The sequence below is a fragment of the Gasterosteus aculeatus genome, chromosome 9 (genome assembly GCF_964276395.1).
Source record: "Gasterosteus aculeatus chromosome 9, fGasAcu3.hap1.1, whole genome shotgun sequence".
Taxonomy (NCBI): domain Eukaryota; kingdom Metazoa; phylum Chordata; class Actinopteri; order Perciformes; family Gasterosteidae; genus Gasterosteus; species Gasterosteus aculeatus.
Window position 1 is genome coordinate 324453 of NC_135696.1, and position 20051 is coordinate 344503.

General features: G+C 43.9%; 1 protein-coding gene across 4 annotated transcripts; it reads right to left on the reverse strand.

The window, feature by feature from the left end:
* Positions 1-507: 507 nt before the first annotated feature.
* On the reverse strand, positions 508-19827 carry LOC120825794 (stromal interaction molecule 2). 4 transcript variants are annotated; one of them, XM_078080594.1, is made up of 13 exons: positions 18754-19817; positions 16746-16876; positions 16603-16663; positions 14566-14677; positions 14329-14440; positions 14112-14227; positions 13763-13940; positions 13491-13668; positions 13238-13399; positions 12853-12953; positions 12524-12774; positions 3547-3727; positions 508-3425 (listed from the first exon to the last, which is right to left on the reverse strand). In XM_078080594.1, exons 2-13 carry the CDS (start codon positions 16784-16786, stop codon positions 1937-1939), a joined length of 2982 nt encoding a protein of 993 aa, XP_077936720.1. In that variant the 5' UTR covers positions 16787-16876; positions 18754-19817; the 3' UTR covers positions 508-1936. The 4 variants fall into 4 exon arrangements, with proteins under 4 accessions (XP_077936720.1, XP_040043557.2, XP_077936721.1 ...); XM_040187623.2 differs by lacking the exon at positions 16603-16663 and having other exon boundaries at positions 18754-19827; XM_078080595.1 differs by lacking the exons at positions 508-3425; positions 3547-3727; positions 16603-16663 and adding an exon at positions 3734-4697 and having other exon boundaries at positions 18754-19823.
* Positions 19828-20051: the final 224 nt, after the last annotated feature.

The window sequence follows — 20051 nt, forward strand, 5'->3', positions numbered from 1 at the left end:
TTTCAGTAGCCGAGATAATTAACAAAGACACAGGTATGATTAGCTCAATGGTTTAAATACAGGAATTCTGCCACCTAGTGGTAGAGATGTGAAGACGTTTACTCCGCGTCTCCGCTCTGCGTTCACTGAAGCACGATGAATGAACAGGAATCTGCGTGTAAGTCAACTGTTGCTAACACACTCCCATCGGCCCAGGATTACTTATTTATATTCATTAATAAACTTATTGATGATACCCTGGTACATGCTGGAATCACAGACACATTTCTAGCATATAAACCATCCATTGCGTTGACCTTTACTGTGAAAATGTACGTACTTCCTGTTAAGCTGCTGCATTTCGTATTTCGTTTTATGGGCAAAAAATAATTTATGAAAATAAAAGTTAGGTTTTGACAACAAAAACAGGAGAACAGCAGGCTATTTATAGAATTCCTACTCCATTGAGACTTATTCCTTTTTAAGCTGCATTTTTAATAATAAAGCTTTGCAAGAATTGGCACACTGTCAACATTTAGATTCTTTATTGTAGAATCATGCAACATAATTTCAAATTTCATTTTACATATTGTCACTTGTTAAATCATCAGATAACAATGACCTTGTCATTGTACATTAATAATACAATTTAGTGCTTGTCCTTTTCAAAGGGAAAAAAAGCAATTAATTACAAATAACTTATTTTAATTATTTAAAGGTCAATAAACTACTCAAAGTCAAAGACTTAATGCCTGTAAACAATAAAAGAAGCATAAAAACCATCAAACATTTTAAGAAAAAAGAAAATCGAGCTAGCAAGCAGTTTGTGAGCATTTGGCAAATCAATGCAGAACATTTGAAACAATTTTGTCTCTAGTCGATCCAGAGGACCAGGACAAATGCTTTTTTAAACGGGTAAAAATGTTATTTTCAAATGCTATGTCCCGGTTGACCCATTACCAAGCTCGGAAAACTGAGAGAAAGCAGGCTGCTGTTTAAATTATGAATATGTGCATCAAGAAACAATGAGATTCAATTTTTTTATTTTGTCTCTATTTCAGCAACATTTCAGCCAGTTTTCACCTAAAGAATGCTGGATTTTCCACTTTTGATTTTTCTGGTGAGAAAAAAGGTTCAAAGTTTCTCAGAAAAATACAAACACGGGAGAATACCGTCTATGATAGCAAGTTATAAATCGGCTTATTTGATGGAATTGCACTTTCTTGTTTCTTGTTCTTCTGGGTTTGTATCCTTATGGTTGAAATGCACAAAAGTCGCTTTGGATAAAAGCATCAAATAAATTACATGTAATGTAATGTATGAAAGCATTATCCATTTTTTAATGTTTTAATTGAAGTCAACTATATGTTGGAGGCTTTTCTTAGTGCAGACCTATTCAGGTGTCAAACATGTTTAAGGCCATTCAAAACTCGGTTACAAACAATACTGAATACAATAAGTAGTCTAGACTAACAATAAAATATCAAGTTAAGAAGAACTTTAAGGTTAAGAGTCTAAAAAAAGTGTGGTTTTGATAACTTTGTAATGAAAAATCCCACCGCTGTCAATTTAAACGTTTGTAAATCCTGATTTGAGCATGAGATTTCACATCACGTTTTCACAACTTCAAACAAGTCCGACGAACCCAGAGACAAAATGAACACAGAAATCTCTCTAGTGAAATGAATTTAACTGCTGCTGGCTTCAAAAGTCTCCACTGGGGGCTCATGTTAAATATAAGCATTGCCTCTGTTATACAGAAAAGCAGCACAATTTCATACTTTAATCAAAGGCAAGGCCTGTAAAAACTAATATAACATATGGCATCAACTATATGTTTACATAAGACTCAAAAATAAATTAACTTCAGCTTTCCATGCTAGATGTCGTAAATAAGGTTCTGAAATTCTTATTTAGAATTTAATAAAGTAAGATGGAAAACATTCTAAGCTGGTTGTCAGAGTGTCTGTAGACCACTCTGAGGCTTCTCTGGAGATGACTCAGATTTCTTTTTGAAAAGATTTTTTAGCCTCAAAGATTTCTTGCTCTTTTCCTTATGTTTGCTCTTTTCCTCTCCAGTCTCAGGGGGCAATGCGGGAGAACGTAAAGAGAGCCTTGATGGTGGCAACGGCGGCTCCTCCTCTACTAGCGGCCTGCTCCGGGGCACGTTGGGCGCTGAGGCCGAGGGGCCGGTGGGGCTCGTAGTCCCGGAGTGGCAGGACTTCTCGAGGATTCCATCATACACAAGCTGGCTCAGCGGGCCAGCGTAGAGGTCTGATGACGAATCCCATGGTACCTGGGAGGTTACCGTAAGGTCTGGCTGTCCAATTCGACCTGGATATGAACTCGCTCCCAACTCCTCCTGGAGAGTTGATTGTTTAGGTGTTTCCATTGGATCGTCAACTACATCCCAGGAGATGTTTTCTGTGGATGTGTCACTATCAACGCTCGGCATTCTCGGTATTCTCCTGTTGAGAGAACCAGCAGACTCAAGTTCATTTCTCAGTAACCTTCTACTTGTTGAAGGTCCTAGACCAAAATCCTGCGTCTCTGTAGATGACGAGCTATCGGTAAGTTCGTCAAATCTCTTTCTGGGCAGCAAATTTGCAGAAGCAGTGTCTGTCAAATACTCTAGGTCATTTCTGAATAGCTTTCTTGTTGGTGTTTCTGCGGCGTCAAACATTTGGTCCATAGATAACGCCCTCACAGAAGAATCAAGCTGGCAGTCTTCATTATTCCACAGAAACTTTCTTGAAACAGTGTCAAAGGAAGTTCCCATTGAATCTCTTGTAATCCTTCTGGGCACTGAGTGAAACGAATGCCCAACATCATCTCGTATCATCTTTCTTGAGGCACTGTCCATTGAAGCCCCCATCATATCGCGGGAAATCTTCCTCGGTGACGCATCTGTAGTTGCTTCTAATTCATTCCAAATAAGCTTTCTCGTGTCCAGAGGTAAATCACTTCTTTCTCTAAATGTATTTCTTGAAGCAGCGTCAATCAGATCTCCCATCGTATCTCTCTCTACTTTCTGGCCTGACAATTCCGCATCCAACTCGTTAGAAAGTAACGTTCGAACCGCAGCATCCATGGGGACTTCCCTCCTTTCTTTGGGTACCTTCCTTGACGTAGCTTCTATAAACGAAGCTTCTTTTGACATCTTCAAAAATGAGGTTTCGGAAAAAGCGTCCCGCACTCTGTCTTTTGCCATCTTTCTGCAGCTTTCGTCGAGACAATCTTCAAGCTCTTCTGCTGATGTTTTGCTAACTGGAGATTCAACAACAGCCTCTATTTCTTTACTCTTTGTAATGGAGCTGTCCAAAAAAAGTTCAGTTTCATCATGGTAGATCTTTGGAGAGGACAAGTCAACAGTAGGACAAGGGAGGATTTTGCCAAGAGGAGGGAATGTTATATATTCTGTGTCTGAAACGATCTCCTGAGAGTTTCTATATACCAGAGAAATTAAAGGAAGAATAGGGGAAGGAAATAAGAAAGAAAGAAGGAATCAAGGAATGAACAAAGACTGTATTGTCAAATTAGCCTCTAAAACTGCAGAAAGAGACATACTGTTTCTTTAGAGTTTTCAGGAAGACTCCCTCCTCTTCACAAGGATATGGGGCTCTGATGGGGATGAGAAGGTCTGGATCTGGGGCGATCATGGCTGCCGCTGGCTGAGCGATCGTGCCGGAACGACGTGACCGACAAACAGTGGTTCCCCGGGTTTGGGGAGAGCGCTTCGGGGGTTGAACTAGAGGAATATCAAAGATGAACCAATTAGTAGAACAGATAAGACAATTCATACCATCACACAGGGTTAAGCTATGTGTACATACAAAGTCCAGACAAGTTAACACGCTATTATCAATCATTTTAACAGTTATGTCAATATTGTTATTTCCAATGTCCGTTGCTCAATGTCTCTGACACACAGACAAACCATGACGAGTGGTGTTGATCAGTATTGGCTTGGGAGGAGCGTCACCGCGTGTCTCAACCAATCAGAGGATTTGGAGGTGGGCCTAAAACTGCTCGTCAAGCTAACATGGACCGAAACAGAGACATGGAGAGAGGTAGCAAACTCTTACATGGACAATTTAAATCTCTTCCAGACTGCATAGTTGGCAGAACCCGACCCGCTAGTGGTTGTAGAAGGCGGGTCTATGAAGCACTGTAGCCAGTGACTGATTAGAAAAATAAATGTCTGGCATACAAGTTAGCCAATCAGCGTCCTTAAATAGACTCAGCTTGGGGCAACATTGGTTTTACCCCAAGCTTGTAGTACGTAGTAAAGTGTCTTTGATATCTTAATTGTTATTTGCATTAAATCAACCCGGGATGTTTAATTTGATCCCCACCTAGAACATTTCCCACCAGCCACCACTAGTAGCCTGTAAGCGAACACTGGAAACATAGATTAAAGGAACAGAAGTCTGTTCTCAATATAAAAAAACTGCTGTATAGGATTTTTCTGCTGACATAGGTTGTGTTGTGTTGTGTTGACATTGGAGTTTTCTCCAATGGTAAAGAATAGGGGAATTAAAATGCTTATCATCATAATGTTGATTTCTCACTGGCTTTGAATATTCATACAAACAAACCATGGGTTGCGGGAGGGGTGGGGAGAGGGGTTGGGGGGGTTGTTGATCAATATTGGCTTGGGAGAGGCGTCATCACACGTCTCAACCAATGAGAGTAATTGGGGGGCGGGCCTAGGACTGCTGCAGCATGGAACAAAAAATGCAGAGAGGTACTCAACTGTTACGTGGACAATTTTATTTGTTTGTAAAATCAATAAAATTATGTTTTTTTCTTTTGGACCAATATTCTCCAACGGAAATCCAGTACTAACATGGACTTCACAGATATAAAAAGGTCCCGCCAAAGTAAATATCAGGTGTGTACTTTGTGCTCAACCACTTCACTCTAAATACGGACAGTTGCTAGATTATTGATATAGAGATAGATTATTGATTGATATTTAGCCTGTTTATGCTGCTCCCTGATCAAAGAATATTCATTCACCTGTTCAGAAATCAAAACACAACAGATTTCTAAATGTCAACTTGCCTGTTATAATGGTCACTGGAAGACGTTTTGGGGAGAGCCTGGTCTGATTAGGAGGGACGGCATCCATTCCACTTTGGATGGAGCTGAACTTCTTTCTAAGAACCTGACCCAGTTTCTTAGTGGACTTAATCCATGACCCAAAGTTCAGACCAGGGAGCAGAGTCGCAGTCTTACACACTTCTCTGCGCTTCAATCTCAGCAGTCACTCAGCATAATGAACCCTATAGAGACCTTGTCTGCCCCACGGACACAGTTATCTAAGTTAAAGGTAAACAACCAAGGAGTTATAGTAAATAACTTAAAGTTAAAACTAAAAATGTAATAGTGCAACAAAATAGGAGAATTAAAGGGGGTCTTTTGAATATCAGATCTCTGTCATCTAAAGCTGTTTTGGTAAATGAACTAATATCAGATCACCATGTTGATGTATTTTGTCTTACTGAAACGTGGTTGTTGAATGGGGAATATTTCTGTTTAAATGAAGCGACTCCTCCGAGTCATGTTAATACTCATATTCCCCGAGGCACAGGCCGAGGGGGGGGGGGCGGCAGCTATTTATGATTCCTGCCCTTTAATATAATTTAAACCTAAAGTGGATTATAACTCATTTGAAAGCCTGGTTTTCAGTCTTTCGCAACCGACCTGGAGAATAATCCAGCCGGTTCTCTTTGTAATAGTGTACAGGGCCCCAGGTCCTTATTCTGAATTTCTTTCTGAATTTTCACAGTTCTTAAAAAGTTTGGTCCTTAAAACGGACAAGGTAATTATTGTGGGTGACTTTAACATTCATGTGGATGTCGACAACGACAGCCTTAGTACTGCATTCCTTTCATTGTTAGATTCAATTGGTTTCTGTCAGTGTGTAAATAAACCAACTCACTGTTTTAAACACACTCTCGACTTGGTTCTTGTGTATGGGATTGGGATTGAACATTTAACAATTTTTCCACGGAACCCTCTCCTGTCAGACCATTGTCTGATAACCTTTGAATTTCTACTATCAGAACCACCTCCTCCTGCCAAAGGTTTCTACAGTCGACGCTTACCGGATACCGCTGTAGCCTTATTTAAAGAAGCCATTCCTTCTGCTCTAAGTTCAGTGCCCTGCCTCAAGATACAAGAAGACTCCTGTGAGAACCTCAGTCCGTCCCAGATCGATCATTTTGTCGATACTGCTACAGGCTCTTTGAGAGTGGCGCTGGACGCTATTGCTCCTCTGGAAAGAAGAATAGCAACAAGAAGGAAGTCTGCTCCGTGGTACAACCTTCAAACACGGAACCTAAAGCAAACTGTGCGGAAACTTGAATGATTATGGCGTTCCACCAAATCAGAAGGATCTAGGCTAGTTTGGCAAGACAGCCTTAAAACATATAAGAAGGCTCTCCGTAACGCAAGAGCATCTTATTACTAATCATTAATAGAGAAAAATAAAAACAACTGCAGGTTTCTCTTCAGCACTGTAGCCAGACTGACAGAGAGTTACAGCTCTGTTGAGCCGGGTATTCCTTTGGACCTCACTAGTAATAACTTAATGAACTTCTTCAATGATAAGATTCTGACTATCAAAGAGAAAATTGATGGTCTCCTGCCTTCAACCAGTGCCGACCTGTCCTCCGATGTAGGAACCTTGGATGCAGCAGTGGGCCCTGATGCCTGTTTGGATGCATTCTCTTCCATCAACCTTGATCAACTGACTTCTTTATTTTAAGTCTAAATCTTCTACTTGTCTCTTGGATCCGATTCCGACCAAACTGCTTAAGGAAGTTTTTCCTTTAGTTAGCACATCCTTATTAGATATTATAAATCTGTCTTTGTTGACAGGACATCTACCACAGTCCTTCAAGGTAGCTGTAATTAAACCTCTTCTTAAGAAACCTACTCTTGCTCCAGAGGTGTTGGCTAACTACAGACCTATCTCTAATCTTCCCTTCCTCTCTAAGATCCTTGAGAAATCCGTCGCTAATCAATTATGTGACATTCTACAAAACAATGCTTTGTTCGAGGATTTCCAGTCAGGATTTTGAGCGCATCACAGTACAGAAACAGCACTGGTGAAAATTACGAATGATCTTCTACTTGCATCGGACCAAGGACTCATCTCTTTTCTTGTCTTGCTGGACCTCAGTGCCGCATTTTATACCATAGACCATTGTATCCTGTTGCAGAGACTAGAACATTTAATTGGTATCAAAGGAACTGCAGTCAGCTGGTTTAAATCCTACCTATCGGATCGATCACAGTTTGTGCTTTTAAACGGTGAATCCTCAAAGACCACCAATGTTGGTCACGGAGTCCCACAAGGTTCTGTACTTGGACCGATTTTATTTACCCTCTATATGCTTCCTTTGGGCGATCTTATCAGGAAACACCGCATAAACTTCCATTGTTATGCAGACGGTACTCAACTGTATCTGTCGATCAAGCCAGAAGAGACGGACCAGCTAGTTAGACTTCAAGAATGTCTTGGAGACATCAAAACTTGGATGACCGGCAACTTCCTGATGCTAAACTCAGAAAAAATGGAAGTTATCCTGATAGGCCCAGAGCGCCTTCGAAGCCAGCTGTCACGTGATACCGTTTTTATGGATGGAATTTCTCTGGTACCCAGCAGCACCGTCAGGAATCTGGGAGTTCTCTTCGACCAGGATATGACCTTCAACTCGCGTATAAAGAAGACTTCAAGTACTGCCTATTTTCATCTACGTAACATAACAAAAATCAGGAACTTCCTGTCTCAAAGTGATGCAGAAAAATTAGTTCATGCGTTTGTCACTTCCAGACTGGACTACTGTAATTCTTTGTTATCAGGTTGCTCTTGTAAATCTCTTAAGCCTCTCCAGTTGATTCAGAATGCTGCAGCACGTGTATTAACAAGAACTAAGAAAAGGGATCATATCACTCCTGTATTAACTTCTCTGCACTGGCTCCCTGTTAAATCAAGAATAGATTTTAAGCTACTTCTCCTCACCTACAAGGCACTTGCTGGTGAGGCACCGTCGTATCTTAAAGAGCTTGTAACACCTTATTGCCCTGCAAGGCAGCTGCGCTCCATAGATGCTAGGTTACTTGTTGTTCCCATGGTTTTAAAAAGTAGGCTGGGGGCCAGAGCCTTCAGTTATCAAGCTCCTCTTTTGTGGAACCAGGTTCCACTTTCAGTCCAGGGGGCAGATTCGGTCAGCTTTTTTAAAGTAAACTTAAAACGTTCCTCTTTGATTCTGCCTATAGTTAGGGCTGGCTCAGGTTAGCCCGGACCAGCGCTTAGTTAAGCTGCTTGTTAATTACGTTTGCTGCTGCGATTCCCGGAGCTCTTTCACCAGAGATGAGCTCTTGAACATCCGTGGAACAACTCCAGCAGAGTTACTTCCAACTTTTCTGCTTTCCTCCGTGGAATTACTGGACATTATAGTCAAAGGTGCGCTCACCTTTCGTTACGCGGTGAGACGCCGTAGGAGAGGAAAACGGGCCGGCTCGCTGGTGAGACTCTGCAAGCGTGGTTCTCGCACTCCGCTGCCAGGCATCTTTCTCTCCAACGTGCGCTCACTGTGCAACAAACTGGACGAAATTCAGCTGCTGATGAGGAGAGACAGAGACTTCTCTACATCCTCCGTCTTGTGCTTAACGGAGACGTGGCTCTGCGGACCGCGACACGGAGCTCTCCGGCAAGACAAAGGGTGGAGGAATCTGCTTCTACTTCAACAACAGCTGGTGCAACGACGTAACGGTGATCCTAAAACACTGTTCTCCTGATCTGGAAATTTTTTTCATCAACTGCAAACCCTTTTATTCCCCCGTGAGTTCGCTTCATTCATCCTGGTCGGTGTTTACATGCCGCCGGCGGGCAACGTGCACGAGGCACAGCGGACACTCGCCGACCTGATACGGCGTGTGGAGCGGACCAACCCGGACTCTTTAGTTATTGTCCTCGCGGACTTTAACAAAGGAAATCTCAGCCATGAACTTCCTAAATACAGACAGTTTATTAAATGCCCCACCAGAGAGAACACACTGGATCACTGTTACACCACAGTAAGCAGGGCTTATCACGCCGTCCCTCGTGCTGCACTGGGACACTCTGATCACGTCATGGTCCATCTGATTCCTGCATACAGGCAGAAACTAAAGCTCTGCAAACCTGTGGTGAGGGAATTCAAGAAGTGGACCAGTGAGGCGCTGGAGGATCTTCGGGCGTGCTTTGACTGCACAGACTGGGATGTTTTCAGGACTGCTACAGACAGTCTGGATGAGTTCACAGAGGCTGTAACTTCCTACATCGGCCTTTCTGCAAAAGGATCAGGCATTTAGGAGTGGGGACAAAGACTTGTACACAGAGGCAAAGTTTAGCAAGGCGGTGAGAGATGCTAAACGACTGTACTCTGAGAAACTCCAACAACAGTTCACAGCAAGTGACTCTGCTTCGGTTTGGAGAGGCCTCAAACACCTCACCAACTACAAGCCAAAAACCCCCCACTCCATGAATGACCTCTGCCTGGCAGACGAGCTGAATGAGTTCTACTGCAGATTTGAAAGACAATGTCCTGATCCCATCCCCCACAGCTCCACCAACCTGCTGCAGTCCCCCTCCCCTCCCTCCCCCAGCCCATCAGGTGCTCACGCCTCTTCATCATTATCACCTTCCCCTCCCCCACCAGCAACGACCCTCTCTATTCTGGAGAGAGACGTTAACCGGCTCTTTAGAAGACTAAATCCCCGTAAGGCAGCCGGTCCGGACTCCGTTTCCCCTCACTCCCTGAAGCATTGTGCTGACCAGCTGTCTCCGGTGTTCACTGACATCTTCAACACCTCCCTGGAGACATGCCACGTACCAGCCTGCTTCAAGGCCTCCACCATCATCCCTGTCCCCAAGAAGCCCAGGATCACAGGACTCAATGACTACAGGCCCGTCGCCCTGACCTCTGTAGTCATGAAGTCTTTTGAACGGCTAGTCCTGTCCCACCTGAAGTCCCCCACCGACCCCCTCCTGGACCCCCTGCAGTTCGCCTACAGAGCCAACAGGTCTGTGGACGATGCTGTCAACATGGCCCTCCACTACATCCTCCAGCATCTGGACTCCCCAGGAACCTACGCCAGGATCCTGTTTGTGGACTTCAGCTCTGCTTTTAACACTATCATCCCGTCTCTGCTGCAGGACAAACTCTCCCAGCTGCACGTGCCCGACTCCACCTGCAAGTGGATCACAGACTTCCTGTCTGACAGGAAGCAGCACGTGAAGCTGGGGAAACATGTCTCAGCCTCTCGGACCATCAGCACCGGTTCCCCCCAAGGCTGCGTTCTTTCCCCTCTGCTCTTCTCCCTGTACACCAACAGCTGCACCTCCAGTCATCAGTCCGTCAAGCTCCTGAAGTTTGCGGATGACACCACCCTCATTGGACTGATCTCTGGTGGGGACGAGTCCGCCTACAGGTGGGAGTCTGACCATCTGGTGTCGTGGTGCAGCCAGAACAACCTGGAGCTCAACGCTCTAAAGACAGTGGAGATGGTTGTGGATTTCAGGAGGAACAGAGCCCCACCCTCCCCCATCACCCTGTGTGACTCCCCCGTCACTATTGTGGATTCCTTCCGTTTCCTGGGCTCCACCATCACCCAGGACCTCAAGTGGGAGCTGAACATCAGCTCCATCACCAAGAAGGCTCAGCAGAGGTTGTTCTTCCTGAGGCAGCTGAAGAAACTCAACCTGCCAAAGACGATGATGGTCCACTTCTACACGGCCATCATGGAGTCCATCCTCTGCTCCTCCATCACCGTCTGGTACGCTGCAGCCACAGCCAAGGACAGGGGCAGGCTTCAGCGTGTCATCCGCTCTGCAGAGAGGGTGATCGGTTGCAATCTGCCGTCCCTGGAGGACTTGTTCGCTTTCAGGTCTCTGAAGCCAGCTAAAAAGATCGCGGCCGACCCCTCCCACCCCGGACATAAACTGTTTGTGCCCCTTCCATCTGGCAGGAGGCTGAGGTCCATCAGGACTACGACCTCCCGCCACACGAACAGTTTCTTCCCGTCGGCAGTCGGGCTCATCAACAGAGCCCGGTCCCCCACCGCCTGACTATAACACTCCACCGGTCACTCCCCCTCATACTGCACATGTCACTTTAACTGCAATTCATCACTTTGTCACTTGTCACTTTGTCTCTTGTCTGTTACTTGTTTGTTAGTGCACTTTATGCTTAATATTTTTCAACTTTTTAATATTTAAAATTTGTTTAACTTTATTCCCCTGTTTTATACTAACCCATAGCCTTAGCCTTATTCTTACTAACCCATTGCATTAGCATTTCATTCCACTTTATTTTATTACCTGTGCACTGTTGTCTTGTCTGTCTACTGTCGCGCACTAACCGCCAAGACAAATTCCTTGTATGTTTGACATATTTTGGCTAATAAATGTTTCCTGATTCCTGATTCCTGATTTGTAATTTGTGATTTTGGGCTATACAAAATAAAATAAAATGAATTGAATTGAATTGAATGGTATGAACAATCTAGATAAAACGTTAATGCCCCTGCAGTGGCAAATAGCTTTGCTTTTATACTTGATGTGATTTACATTGATTTATATTTTTTAATTGAATTAAATTAAAGTTAGGATTTGCAATGAATATATTAACTGCCTTTGTGTAAAGGGAATAGTTAAAACACACATAATGTGTTTGCACAAATAAAAGTTTGCAATACACTACTTTTGAATGCATTATTCAATTTTTCGCATTAAATGTGAGTATGCATGATAAATCGGAGATATTCATGTGATTAATTGCAATAGAAAATGTCTCTTTGCCCAGCCCTAATATATATATACCCTAGTTTACAACACCAGGATGTGTCATGTGTCGATTTCCAAACTATATGATTCTATAGCCGGAGAAACTGGCCGCCTTCAAATATTAGGTTGTGCTCTGTCGATCTTGAAGATTTCAGAGTTCATGAGAGTTTCCTAATGTTTTCAGAACTGACAGAGTCCATTGAAGTTACATTTTTATTTAAAAGATTTGTAAATAGGAAGATGAGCAAGAAGTTGGCATTGCCAACAGCCTTTTCTCCCATGTCATTATGTTTCTGCATTTTTTGAAAATGCTTTATCCAGGGGCCAGCATACTAAATTGTTAGCATCAATGGCTTCTTGCCGAAGATTGTGGTGCATTGGTGCTAGCATTGGTGGTCTTATGCTCTAATCACTTGAACGCTCTATTGTGGACACAACTTTCTATCCATGGGGTCGAAAGTTCTTAAAAGGAAGAATTAGTTTCAGTTAGCAACATTGCCACCTTGAAGGCCACTAGGACAGTAAATTCACACTGTTTAAATAAAACATAAAAATTCACAAGGGGTCCTTGAATGGTTCATTGTGTACAGCTTGTTGTGTAAATCTCATGCTATGGGCTCCTTAGTCACGGGAACACTTTGTGGGCACTGATGAAGATCCAAAGGAAAAAAACAAAAAAGCCACTAAAGCGCTGTTAGTTACCTGGCATCTGAGATATGATTGGAGAAGCCGACTCCTCTAACAGATCCTCCATAGAGCCATGGGAGCTGTGGCATGACCAAGAAGGCTGCGGCACTCTGGGAAACCCCAGGGCCATCGAGTCTGAGTAGAGCTGAGCAGTGAGGTTCGAAAGGCCGGTATTCCTAATGATGGGGAAACCACAGAGGCGCTCGATCTGCTGCCAGCGGTGGAGACGCTCCCGAAGGCAGGCTGTTACCTCAAACAAGGCATTCCTTTGAGATGTACAAAGACGAAATGCTGCATTACTGTGATGGACACACACAAAACCAGCAAAGGTCACTTTAACTCACTTTGCCTCCAGGATCTTGTGGTCAACTTGGTCTAACGAAGAGCTGTGTGCGACATGGAGAGTCCCAAACAGAGAACTCCTCTTCTTCTTAATCCTCTCTGCCTGTGAGGAAACACAGTCGCGGCTCAGTTGGTGTGGTAATAGGAGAAATGCGAACAATGTAAATGCCCTTCCCATGTTTTAGAGTTACTTGCTTACCTATCCAGTGTACTACAGTGTATGAATGGGTGTGAATGGGTGAATGATGTCATGTAGTGTTAAAGCGCTTTGACTGGTCGGAAGACTAGAAAAGCGCTATACAAGTACAGTCTATTTACCATTTACCATTACTTCCACTGAATATCACCAGTGTGTTTTTCATGTCCCCCCGCTCCCTTTTCCATTACTTCTTCCTTTGCGATGGCGAGCTGTAGCTCAGCTCTGTGCCTCTTGACATTGTAGTACTGGACCTCGACCTCATGCGTCAGCTGCAACCACAGCTGGAGGGCTTCGGAGGCAGTCGAGCTTGCCTGCATGTCCTTTTCTGCCTGCTTCAGTGCCCCGCGGATCTGAAAAGAGGGCCGCATCAGTCAAACGGCTGACATCAATACGTAGGCAAATTGTTGAATCATGCTGGAAAGGCTTGTATTCCGTGTCCACCTGCACCAGCTCCTCCTCTGCGTATCGGAGGCGGCTGAGCTCGCAGACGGCTCCCTGCCTCAGCTCGTGCAGACGGTAGGCCTCCTCCTGCGCCCCCATGATCTCATCCCTCATCTTCTCCTCCAGGTTCTGTTTCTCCTCTGCGACGTTGCGTTTTTCTTCCTGTGCCTCCGCAAGTCTGAGCAGGTGGACGTTGTTTTAGACGATCACACTATACAAAGTAAATTCATCAATGTGCAGAAAGTGAGAGACACTGATTGGCGAATACTTACTGTTCCTGCAGATCTATGAGGCTCTGCTCAGCCCTCTGCAGACTTTCCAAATCTTTTATCATCCTGGCGACGTGGAATTTACTGGCTTTGTTCTGGGCTGAGGCAAACCAGCAGCCTCCAACTCCCATCACCACGGATACAATGAGCAGCAGGTCCTTCATATAGTTGTGAGGGGGGCCTGTGGTGCAATGGAAGATCATGGTTAATAATGGTGCATGGAGCGTAAAGGCATCATAGATGATGGGATGGGACAAAGGGAGTATATTAGCAGTTGGGACACTGGCGATATTCAAGAAAGCTTGGAGGGTTTTTAGGCATGTGGGGGAAAAGGGTAAGGACTCGTCCTTACGTGTAGGTGGTCCAAACAAAACAACATCCAGAGCTTTGATATTGAGCTTCTGTTTGTCTCTCTGGTCCTGAACCCTCAGATGGCCACTCAGGAAGGACGGCTCATTGGCTGCAATTCTGAAAAAAGGGTGGGAAAGTACGGCCCGTTGATACCTCCTCACATCAACTGACTAGTTTTTATGACGACTCGGACGACAGGAATTAGGAGATATCCTTACCTGGGGAGAGTGTTTCCATTGACCTTAAAGTCCTTAAAGTTCCTTTCGTACTGGGGCAACTCGACAAAATCCTTCAGCCAGCGAAGCACATCATCCTGAGTCCAGTTATGGACTGAAAAGTGAGACAAGGAAAGGATACAAAGTAAGACAAAGTAGAGCTTGTAACTTTGGAACATACTGCACATCTCAAACACATCTGTCAAACACACACGGACAGTATGTACGGACATACTGTACCTTCAGACGACTTCCAGCCCCTCCAGAGCTCCTCGATTGTGATGTGTTGGTCTTCCTTGTGCAGGTGGCTGTGTTTGTTGGTCTGCTGCTGCTTCATGTCCTCCATGATGAACTGCAGAAAGACAAGAGAAGGTTACCAGGAACGAGTAAAAACTGTATAGAAGAATAAGGTCGGGGGCAGAGGTGGAAAGAGTACGGAAAATTTGTACTCAAGTACGAGTACTGTTACATTGCTTGAATTGTACTCAATTACGTAAAATAAGTACGTCAATAAGTAAAAGTACTAGTGTTAAAAAAACTTGAGTAAAAGTACAAAGTACTCTTCTCAAAAACTACTCAGAGTATAAATTACTTTTTAATAGATGGATGTTTTATCGCATCGTCAATAGCAGACATTCGATGTATAAAATTAAAATTCAAAGCACAATTCTCAGACGAACCATATAGAAAAATTACAGGCAATTTTCCGGTGGCCGACACGTGCAAACGCGCTACAAACGGCAAAACAAATCCAACGGTAAAACGCTGCAAGAGAAAAATGCGGCAATCACAAAAACGACTGGAGCACACATGACGCAAACACATGCAAGAGAGAAAGTTCACTCAAAACACAACGGAAGTGCGCCGGGCCACCAGGGGGTCTCGACCTGTGGGACAGTGGATGGACTATGGGAGGTTGACCATAGTAACGACGGAGACGAAAGTTAATGTCCTTTATGTCTTTTTTAAACACTTGGCCGTAATCATAATCATTGTTCTTTCTTTTCATAACTTTCTTCTCCTTCCATTTCTTTCTGAAATTCTCAGTCTTTACACCGTTGTGTATTTTACATTTGCATGCTGCAGCAGAGTTGGCCTTTGCTTATATCACGTCTTAGAATAAATGGCACGGGCACGATGACAGCCAATGAGGATTTGCATTGGAAAAAAAAAATCTTGACAGTTTGAATATTATTTTAAATTGTGGGCATACTCAATAGCGACTTTTGATTTTAAAAATAGCAAAGTAGATTACATGGTGTAAATTGTACTCAAGTATGTGTAAAACTACACACTTGAAGAAAGCACTCGAAGAAAGTGCAAGTACCCAAACAATCGCTTTAATTACAGTAACGTGCGTGTTTGTAATTTGTTACTTCCACCCTTGGTCGGGGGTCACGATCACGTAACGCTGGCTGAGCATAAAAGCTCTGTGGCTTTGTGCTGTATACTTGGATTTCAATCTGGGAAAAAGGAGTGAGTGTTTTCAGTCTGTATTTCTTTAGAATGCAAGCAGACACATGAGTGTTTATTGCAAACGTGTGTGTGTGTGTGTGTGTGTGTGTGTGTGTGTGTGTGTGTGTGTGTGTGTGTGTGTGTCTACGTGTGTTGGTGCTGTCTTGGAATGTGTCCTTGGCTGTAAACAGAGGCTACATGCAGGGGCTAGAGGGAATCTTGTTGGTGTTCTGGTGGCCCCCCAGCCAAACCCCTCCTCCTTAAGTCTCCAAGGCAACCGCAACCCGAACCCCGGGATACTGTATCCATGAACCATGCAAAGGCATTCCAGAATTCTGGATGCACTACCAACGTCACGTACAACCACAGACTCACACATCATTGGACCAAATAATTGTTCACTCTGGACGTCATTCATATTGAATACTTACATGACTAATTGAAATATGAATTTAGTTTTGGGCTCATTAACTAAATGTATTTGTATATTAAACAAATATGTTTGGGAATGTGCCATAATTTATAGGTCAGCAAAGAAAATAAGAGATATATGTGTCAAAACATGCATTACAACATTCTTTTTAAGATTTAGGAATTTATTGTTGCAATAACCGGTATTTTATTTTTTGGTATAGTTGTGTTTCACCACGAGATGAGTAGTGAATCCTTTCAAGTTTCTTTGTGGCAACTGTAAGAAAGCGTTGGGAGTCAAAAAATATGAAGAGGTGCTATGCTGTCAGGTATGACCATGAAGTCACCAGTGTCGCAGTATTCTATTAGAGCGAGACCATTTTGTCACTGAGCCAAAAGCAAAAGTCATACCGTTGCTATCCTTGACTCGTCCAGCAGCCCAAACACCTGTTGTTGAACAGTATGGCCGCGTCTGTGTCAGGCAAGAACATGCACACACAAGTATTTCCAGGCAGCTACGAAAACGTTGTAAACATCTTTGTACAGTTCTGTACCTCCAAACTCTCCTCCACCTCGATGCCTCCGTCTTGGTCATCGTCCATCATTTGATGGATGCTCCATAAGGCTTCCAAGCTGAAGCGATCCGCCTCGCTGATGCATGGTGGATACACCACCATGCAGGGGTCTACGTGGGTTAAGGGAGACAATGATATAAATGATTATTTTACTCAACCTATTCATCACTCATCGCTTAATTAATCTAATCTATATAAACACACTTGTGCATGTATCTATATATAAAAGTACTTGTCGTTCATGTATACTGCTCCTTTTGAATTATTTCAGTACAGAGTGTTTGTTATTTGTTTAGTTACACATCCCCATTTGTGGGGTCAACAGCAGAAAGGGAGTTAACTTGTTCAGAATAATCTAATTTTTTGCCTATCAACAAGCAATCTGTGCTAGTCCATTATCATGGCTGCTCCTCAAAATACAAACTAAGTAAGAGCCATTAAATATCTACTGTGTGTTTATTAAAATGAGCCGTAATGGGTGTCTAAAACAAATATAAAAGGAATATAAAAAGACACATCAGTGTTAAGGCCTCCAATGTGATTCCTGGTTGTCTCGGTCAACAAAACTCAAAGTGTCTAAACACCCAAACAACTTTTTCCAGCTGAAGAGCACTTGATTTGGGTATTTAGCAATGTTGTTGATGGATTCAGATTCTAACCGTGATAATTTAGTGCAAATAATTCAAATTATTTATACTGGTTGAAAACAGCATATTAGCTCATTTGGAGTGGGGAGGTTTATATGGAGCAAGCTTTTGTCCCCAATGGCCGCTCCTCCAACGTGAATTACTATTGCTAATTGGTACCATACCACTATAGATTAGAAAAGCTAAAATGTCACTATTTCCTAACCCTGCACACTAAAGCAAACTTGACAGTTATGTGTTAAACTAATTAGGGACTGCATATATGAGGGCAAATAAAGTGAAGAGTTCTGACAATGATGCAATTTTGATGACATGTCGAGCACTGGACCAATGATTCTACGGCTAGACGATGCTGTGATAAAGACTTGTGTGCGTGTATAATACAGAATTATTCAGTCCAACGCGTTCCGGGTTTTGCCTCATAACTTTAGTGAAGTCTAAAAACCAAACCAGACTAGCTAAAAAAACACATTATCCTCTCCAACCCAACCCTAACCATTTTATCCTACAGGAACCTGAACATTTGCACATGTATAATTGTGTTTAAACCTATTTTTCTGTACTCCAGTTCACATCGCGCAGTTTCCCTGTCACACGGACCACTAGACGTCTATGTATCAGGTATGGTTGGAGAAAGCAGAAGGGGATCAAAGTCATGGTTTCCTGACCGATGTGAGTGGCTCTCTTCGAGCTAATTATTTGGCACAGTGACAAATTGTTGCAATTCTTAACAATTTCCTTGAAAGAAAGACATTTGAAAATAATTATCTATGCCTCGTGATCTCATTCCAACAGCCAGATCAGTACTAACATTGATCCCCTGCTTGTTGATGGAACTGTTGCATTTCTCAACAGTGAGGAAACATTTAAGCTGGCTATTCAATATCAATGGTGTATGCAAAGGCCCTCTGAAGAGTGTGTGTGTGTCTCCCTGTGGGACCTCCACATGGTTTAAGTCTTTCCGCAGGTGAGCTACAATTGTTGGGACAAAGCCGCCAAATCGAGGTTACACTTCTGTTATAAAACTCACTGGAAGAGGTATATTTTCAATGAAATTAGAAAGAAAATGTTGTTGTTCCCTATGATTTTTTGGCAAGGAGTTAAATATCCCAATGAAATGCAGATGATGACTCATTAACTTTTATCATATTAAAGAAAGGGCCCAAACAGCCCGAAGCCCAAAGAGTTAATCATATCATGGAAATAAAGACACATTTTTCCGCTGTCATTTTTGCGAGAAAATTTGGGCTTTTAACATTAAGGGAAAACTGGAATATGATGTAAATGCTTTGAAACGACTTTCGGCAATGCGTTTTCCTTCTTGATTCTTGTGTTTGTACCTGTTGGATCGAAACTTGCGCTCCCGCCGGAGAAGGCGAAGCCCTGGAGGTCCCCGGTGCCGTGCGCGGCCACGAAGAGCGCAGCGGGGAAAATGAGCAGAAGGGGGCAAAGGGACGGCATGTCAGATAGGGGACACTGCCGTCGCTCTGAGTCGAGAAAAACTGCAAAAGAGACGGAGAAAGAAGGTGCGCGGTGCCGACACCCCGGTTACGAGGCACCGGTGGTGGTCTGCGGGAATCTTTGCGCGACCGTGCTTTGTGATCTGCTGGAGGAATCTGGGAGGCTGGACGACTCCAAATCCGTGACTACGGCCCAAAAGTTACAACGCTTTTCACAAGGTTTGCAGTGACAATGTGCGGGCTCATCCAAACGCGAGTGCGTAAAAGCACTCCAAAGGGGGGCGAGGGTATTCTGGTAAAAACACTTACAGCCTAATAAAATCCATTCGGGTGACAAGATTCCCGAGGCTCATCCATCATTCATAAAATCTGACTTTAAGGTCGCATGAAAACACTCTTCTTAGTGCAGCTGTTGTTTAGAAAAAGTAATCCTCTGGTCCCGCTGACGGAGCAGCTTCTCTGCGCCTCTCGTCCTTTGGAAGTGTTTAGGCGAGCCGCACAATGGCGCTTGTCCCGTTCTGTCTTCCTCTCAACTCTTTCCCAAGAAGAGACGTCGAGATGTGACGAGTTGTTACGCAGATGTCACAGCCTCCCACCCCTCTCACCCTTTCTCTAGCAACAGGGACCCAACCACGTAATTATACCTCTAGACCCCCCTAACCAGACGCACGGAGTTGCAGCGTTGATCCAGCGAGCTCCATATTAAGTTCTAGTCATTTGTGACAGAGATGAGCAACTGTGTTGCAATCCACGGAGTTGACGCGTAAAACCAAAAGTCACTCCCAGATGAACGGTCTGGTTTTATGGCTTTACTGGCGGGTCAAAGCCCTCCTAGGTGAAGATCAGGATAACCGGGTAGAGCGCGTATGTGGCCCGGCCGTCTGGGTCCGAGACCTCATTCGCAGATCTCCAACCCACGGAGATGGACCAAGTGAACCATCGCGCACCTGTCGAGATTCGGGTATCGAGAGGGGGGGGGCACAAAGAGATCACAGGACTTCACACACACACAAACACGCAGTAATAACTCCTCTTAAACCGCGACAACGTGTCCGGTTTCTTTCCAGCAACTCGGCTCCTGGTTTAAAAATAGTGGGCCAGCTTTGACCTCTAGCCTGTGGAGCATGCCCAAGTGGCACACGTCCAATAAGGCCTCTTCGGGGGCCTCTTCGGGGTCT